This window comes from Corvus brachyrhynchos, unplaced genomic scaffold, assembly GCF_000691975.1.
Source record: "Corvus brachyrhynchos isolate BGI_N302 unplaced genomic scaffold, ASM69197v1 scaffold142, whole genome shotgun sequence".
Lineage (NCBI taxonomy): Eukaryota > Metazoa > Chordata > Aves > Passeriformes > Corvidae > Corvus > Corvus brachyrhynchos.
In genome coordinates, this window is record NW_008237226.1 from 3,621,006 (window position 1) to 3,627,633 (window position 6,628).

General features: G+C 39.8%; 2 protein-coding genes across 4 annotated transcripts in view; both read right to left on the reverse strand.

The window, feature by feature from the left end:
- Window positions 1–63: 63 nt before the first annotated feature.
- Window positions 64–1,732, reverse strand: LRRD1 (leucine rich repeats and death domain containing 1). The gene is given in 9 exon segments (XM_017729172.1): window positions 64–270; window positions 273–400; window positions 402–453; window positions 456–605; window positions 608–839; window positions 841–962; window positions 965–1,070; window positions 1,072–1,179; window positions 1,706–1,732. Coding segments are annotated over 9 exon segments (1,068 nt in total). The 3' UTR covers window positions 64–127.
- A 482-nt stretch (window positions 1,733–2,214) lies between these two features.
- The window catches only part of KRIT1 (KRIT1, ankyrin repeat containing), a 22,713-nt gene continuing 18,299 nt past the window's right edge, over window positions 2,215–6,628 (reverse strand). For all 3 annotated transcript variants that reach the window (XM_017729282.1, XM_017729280.1, XM_017729281.1), the window contains exons 15-17: window positions 4,838–5,044; window positions 4,415–4,531; window positions 2,215–3,962 (exon numbers count right to left, since the gene is read on the reverse strand). In XM_017729282.1, the coding sequence (XP_017584771.1) occupies window positions 3,894–3,962; window positions 4,415–4,531; window positions 4,838–5,044 (393 nt within the window). In that variant the 3' untranslated portion in view covers window positions 2,215–3,893. The remainder of the gene's footprint in view (window positions 3,963–4,414; window positions 4,532–4,837; window positions 5,045–6,628) is intronic.

Genomic DNA, 6,628 nt, shown 5'->3' on the forward strand with positions numbered 1-6,628 from the left:
GGCCTGACCGCCGGCGGCGCCGCGGCGCTCGGCGACGGGGTGTTTGCAATGCTGCGTGTCCTCGAACAGCCGGAGAACGTGGGTCTCCGGGAAATGAGGCCGACGACGGTGAGCCGTGCCTCGGGCATCACTGCCGGCGCCCCCGCTGACAGCCCAGGGCGCTGGTTTGTGAGGCTGCACAGCACGCGGAGAACGAGGACGGCTTGTTTGTGTTTAATTCCAGATGCTCCAAATGTTTAATGTGAGAAAATCCGGGTGTTGTTTCTGAAGTGAGTTTCCACTAAGACCTAAGGGTTTAAGATCAAATAGTGCACAGAGCTGCATTTGGAAACTAAGAAAGCTCATCACAGCCAAAGTCAGCTTGTTATCCATATAGTTTTTTAATTCAACAGGAATGTATCAATGCATTTCCGGAGATTTCTGGTTTGGGTAGGTCTTTTAAATGCAGTGTTTGTTCAGTCAGTTTCTACGTAAAGAAAAGTTTAAATGTGTGAGTCCAGGGAGTACTAGCAGGAAGCCAGGTTGGTCATTACATACAATGAGACATTTCAACAGGGTACACTTGCAAAGATTATCTGTAATGCTTTTAAATAAATTTTTGCAAAGTTCAGAAACCTAAATTCTCTGAAATTCCCTACTTCATCTGAAATTTGACTTATTTGTTGACAACATCTATTGTTGTCATCAGTTCCGAGTACTTTTGTCAACTAGAAAAGGTACACAGGCAAAAACATAAGCTTGTTACTGTTTGAACATTCTTGTTGTTTCTTAAAGTGTGTAATATCCTCTGGTAAACCTTGTATCAAGGTCTCACGTGTGCTGAGTGTTACTAGATGAGGGGAGGTAGCAGACAATGCTTGTGAATGCTGAGATGTGCATGGAATCACTGTTGAGTACCTTCAAACTCTTCATGCCAGCTATGGGCTCTAGGAAAGTTTTTAATTTGTTGCCTGCAAGCTCTAAGTTTCAACACTTTTCAATGCCAAAGGACATTAATCAGTGCAGTGATTGACAAAGAGTTACTTCATATTTACAAGCTCTGACAACTCTTTCAAAAGACATGAGAGATAGCAGGTTATGATTGACATTCTGTACTGTCAATTTACAAAGTAAATACATTTTTGGTGGCAATAGTGTCAGTCCTTTTCTTCCAAGAGACAGGATTTCTAGATTAATTACCTATATATGAAAAGTTTCATTTCATTTTTATGTAATTATTAATTATATTTAAATTTATACAGAATAGTAATAATTTTTTAATCTTTACCCTATATTAATAACAATTCTTTAAGGTAAAGCACAGCTTTTGCAGACCATGTATGTTGTTTCTGTTGAACCTGTATCTCTTTTTTCACTCACAGCCCAGCTTTAAGCTGCATCCAGCTGTAAGCTGACAGTGCACCCTGGAGCAATTGCTCCCTGCACTAAGCAGCAGCAGCAGCAGCAGCAGCAGGCCATCCCCTCAGGACCAAGGCTTCCCTCTTGCACAAGCTGCTCACTGGGGTAGGGGGGTCAGTTATGCCACTTGGTAAAATCGTGCCTGTTTTTCACAGTTTTAAGTTCTCGGTTACTCTTTTGCCTTACAGGGCCTGGCTGAGTGTTCTACTCTTAAATCTTTGCTTTTGTCAGCTGTACAGGTTCTTGCTTTTTAAAAAAGTGCTTGTTAGATGGACTGTAGGTGGTGAGCTGGGCATCTCATGCTTACAAAGGCACAAGTGTCAGCTTTGCCCATATTGCAGCTGGTTCCCACTTTTTTGGTTTGGTAGTGGTATGAGGCTTGTTACTAATGGTCTGTCTCAGCAGTGTTGGATTTCTCTCTGTTCCTGTTTTTCATTTCCCCACTTCCAGATGAAAGGAGTGCACACACCTGCCTTGCCACAGCAGGGTGGCACAAGCTCCTACATACCCAGGTGCCAGAAGCCTCTGGGACTGCAGAGCTGGGCTCTTGCTACTCAGTGGCTATACTGATATGCAATATCTACAAACCTCTGCTTTCCCATGATGAACAGTTTCAAGTTTACCTGGTGAATTCCTGAGCAGTTTCTGAGGTGCACCACCTTAATTCAGAGGCACCATGGCACTCTCCCTCTGGTCCTCTCTGATGCTCTTCTAACATACCTTACAAAGACAAGCCTGCTCTCTGGTAATAACATCTACTTGGTGTAACATTTGATGGCACTTTCATGCTGGCTACAAAAATAGAAACACCAAATGTGACTTGTTGCAAACCATTTATTAGGTAGTAATAAATAAGAATTTAGCAGAAAGGACTATACAGCAATAAGGCATATTGATAGTATAGTTAAATAGGCAACTGACACACCTTCTTAACATTTTCCTCTAGTTTTCTAAGAAAGTGCTATGTAGAGAAATATATTTCTGATACCAGTGCCAAGTGATAGCAGGGATGCACGATGAAGGACCTGACTGTTGCATTATTTACCTTAAATAAAGTATAACAATCCATGAAAATTTACTGTTATTTAGACCTGTGAAGTAGAAAAGTACAGCTTGCTAACCAGAATACAAAATACAAGTCTCCTGTTCACGTTTTTAACAGCTTACTACTTTAATTTCTTAAACTGCACTTACTAGTAAGGTATGAGTAAAATTACTATACAACAGCGCAGTTCTTCACATTCATTTTAGCTTTTCTTTGAAAACTTAGAGGCAAGTGCTAATTTTTATTTTTTTAAAAAAGCTTTTTTTTACAAAATATTGCACACTGTTTTAGCATGCAGTTTACACGGAAGAAATAGTCAAGTGCACTTAAAACCCTGAAATACAACCACAAACTTCAAAGATTTGTGTTACAGATACTATTTTAATGTACAAGATATGTTTCAGACTGCATAGGATCCCACCTTACACTTGGCACCCAACTTGTTGAGCCCCAATCCTGACTCTACAAAGAGCAGGCAGAATGCTTACAAACTGTATCTGACTTCCTTGCCATCATTATTCCTGCATCCTGCACTGCTTTTAGCCTGAAGAAACTGAAGTAAGTAATCGGTAGGAAAATTAATTTAAGAGAAATAACTTAGTACCTCCTGTATGAGTTTTTGTTACTGCATACATGTTGCAATCCAGGGTAGAATTTATTAAACTTTCTGAAGTCCTCTGAGTAAAGTTCATCTGTAAATCCGTATCTCCCTCTCCTCCATACACACATTTTATATTGCACAGCAAAAGTAAAAATCCATTTTAAAAAACAAGCATGCTAAACATTCAATATGGCTTCTGAATGATTTAAAGTATTTCCCTTTTGGCATCCTCATGCAATATTTTAGAATAAATATGAATACAAAGTAGGAGAAAGTTAAGAGTAAAAATAAAGTGAGCTAAAATGTTTGTCAGAAACCAAATAAAAAACAAAGAGTTTATCAAAAGTAGTTGCTCAAAGGTCTAACTGATCTAACTGGTCTTTTAAGCATATGTATCAATAGTATCTTAAAAATACAGGGTGTCTACAAAATACTGCAACATATACCATCTCCTTGATGTTCCACGCAAGGACATGAAAGGTAAATAGGTTAACTGAGACTTGCTTAATGGCACTGGTAGTCCCCTATTTCTCTGGGAACAAAAGCTTTACTGGATTCATGCTCGTCAACCTCGGTAAACCATTTACATTTCATTAGCTTTATTGGTTAACCTCAAGCCCTACAATAGTTAATATATGAAACACAAAAATACTTATAAAAATAATAGATATGTAGTATAGTTTTTTTAAAAAAATAAACCATGCAGCTTCTGTACAAAGTTAAAAAAACTGTACAAATTGACTTTTCTGTTGTGTAAAATTCATGTACATGGAAGTCCTGTTACGAGGAGGGACAAGTTCTTTTTTGCTCAGCCATCAGGTGCCATCTCGTAACTATTGTTCATTTCCATCACTCATTTCTTTCACTTGGCATTAGCTGGCCATTTAATTTCATCAGGAGTTTTACAACAAGTCCTGCCTGGGTAAAGGGATGCAATTAAATTCCATCAGCATTTCAGAACTATGACAATCAAGTACATGACAAAAGCAATTCTCAGCTTTATCCAATCTCAAACTCCATTACTTTCGATCACAAAGTTACTGGCTCCAGCTCTGTGATTCTCATTATATTTGGAATTAATCTTAGAGAATGAGGGATTGGGCATATGCAAGAAACGGTTTCAATTAAACAAAAGGTTTATCCTAATGATTATAGATGCATTTTATGTATTTTGAATTATGAAGGCTTCACATGCTAAGAAAACATTCTGAAATATTAATAATAAAGTTTTAAAATAATTTTTGTGTGGGCTTGGCTTGGGCTTCTTTTATACTGTGCAAGGGGCGTCAGCCCCAAGGGAAAAGAGGCTTGCCTATCTAATTTAGGAAAAAAATAATTGAACATAAAGGATGAAAAATGATAGTGCTTACCTGTTTGGTATGCACAATAAAGCTCATTTTGTTTTCCAGACTGTGGATTTGAAAACACGTATCTCCATCTCCCAACTGCCACATAAAGCAACCGTACTTTAGGCTGAGGAGTAAAGCCTGTGATCAAATGTAGGAAACGGTCACTCAGAAAATATCCTCCATACTTGCAAACTGAACTTCGCTTCATTCACAAAGACAGGATTCAGACTTAAACCACTACGTTCCACAATGCAGTTGTAGTTCATAAAGTAGTAAAGTGAAAAAATGCAAGACTTTGTTAGTGACTTACGAAGGTCTTAAAATCTTGGAAATTTTCAGTCAAGTTTAACTAAACGGTTGGATGTGAAATTACTTCTAGTACAAAGATTTTAAGAGAAGAGAATTAAGTTTTACAGTTATCACTGGCAGTTCACTTAAGCTGACCTTTGTTTCCATGTTGAGAAGGTGCAACCCTTTTACATTTACTCCTACATACACTTTGATGACTTTATGGCTACTTGAACTTGCTTTGGTGAATATCTGTCCTGTGAAAAAAGCTGCTCCATAAGTAGGAATTTCCCAGCAATTCTGCAAGAACATGCGCTGAAGGTGATGCATCTCCTTGCTGACACCTTCACTGGTGCTGAGATTCTATAAATAAAGAAATAATCGCAATCAACAAGTCCTTCCAGACAGTTGTGATTGTTTGAAGAAAATCCACTGTTCAGTGCAATCCCTACTAAAAGCATATTTCCAAAGTGCTTTCCCATCAACCATCTTCCTACAGCTGAATTAAACCTTAGAGCCATGGAAAGGCTCAAGTGCTGGAAGAGACTGAGGCAAAACCCAGATACCTGTATGAGCCTCAGAAATCTGAGCAGAGACACAAAACCTCTGAAGCGCCCCACAGCTTTGCCTCTCTCAGAACTAACTGGGACTTGGGATCAGCAGCTATGCACCCATCTGACACTAAATGCATCACAATCCTTAAAACTAAGTATTCTTCCTCCTTTAAGGGGTCCAATCCAGTGAAACATGGTAAGATGAGCAAGTACCTCCTTTCAAAAACAGATTGTTTTTTCCTTTCTAAGCAAAAGAGAGGTGCAGATCTCTTTTCATTAGTGGAGCCTTCATTCAGAATGAGACAGGTTTCTGTTCCTTCCTCTTCAGTAGAGTGCAGCAGTCAGAACAAACTATTGCTGGAGTGCTCCTCAAACCAGACTGATACCAACCACTCTAACAACTAAAAAATTGGTTGGGCCATGGACAAGACCAGAAGGCACAGACACGAGGGAGAACACAAATCTTCAACAGTTATGGGGCCATGACTGTGGGTATGCTAGACAGGATCAGCCTCTCCAGATCCACACCCTGCATTAAAGCTTACCTCAATTCTACACAGCCATTTCTAACATGTAAAATCTTCAGAACAAAAGATTGCAACTGCTTTCCCCTTCCCCCATGCCCCACACCGCAAAATAATGTCCCAAAAGCAGAAATCAAGAAAGCTATACTCATTCTTACATATAATTTGATGACAGAGTAGAGACAACTTTGCTACACCATAGTCTTAGACCACCATCACCTCCTCCTCCATCTCTATTAGAAAGAATAGGAACGACCTGCTAATTTCTGACAAAAAAGGTGTGGGCATCAAAAGAAGTTTATGATTGAGTAATCTTATCTCAAAAAGAGGGGCAAGGCTTGAAAACATTCCCTGGGTACCTCTGCAGCGTTTCCTGGCAGCTACCTTTAGTGATGCACATCAGCTGATGCTGTTCTCCTTCTGACACACTTCACTTTTTCCTCAGTTACTTGTGAAGATCACAAATTTAATCTGACCTCATTTGGGACCCACAGCCCTCAGTTAGATGCATTTTTACACAAGCAGCCCAAGTCCACATTTAAAAATTTTGCTCAGTTAACTGCTCTAATCAAAGGAGTTTGTGTGGGTGTGTGTGCACATGCTGTTGGGGTTTTAGGAGTTCTCCTGGTTTTATTTTTTCTGTTAAAGGAATTTTCCCCATATGTGTCGCCAGGGGGAGAAATTACTGTGTGCTTAAGGAAAACAAAAGAGCTGGCTATGGGCGTGGGGGCATCTGGCTACTCTTTCGTTTCACCTGGGTGTGTGGGCAGTTGGTCCCCGTTTGGAGGGAGAGGGAGGCTGTTTCATCGGCTGCTTTTCTTTCTGCCAGAGAAACCCCGGGATCCCAAGCCCACCTTCCCTGCCCCGCT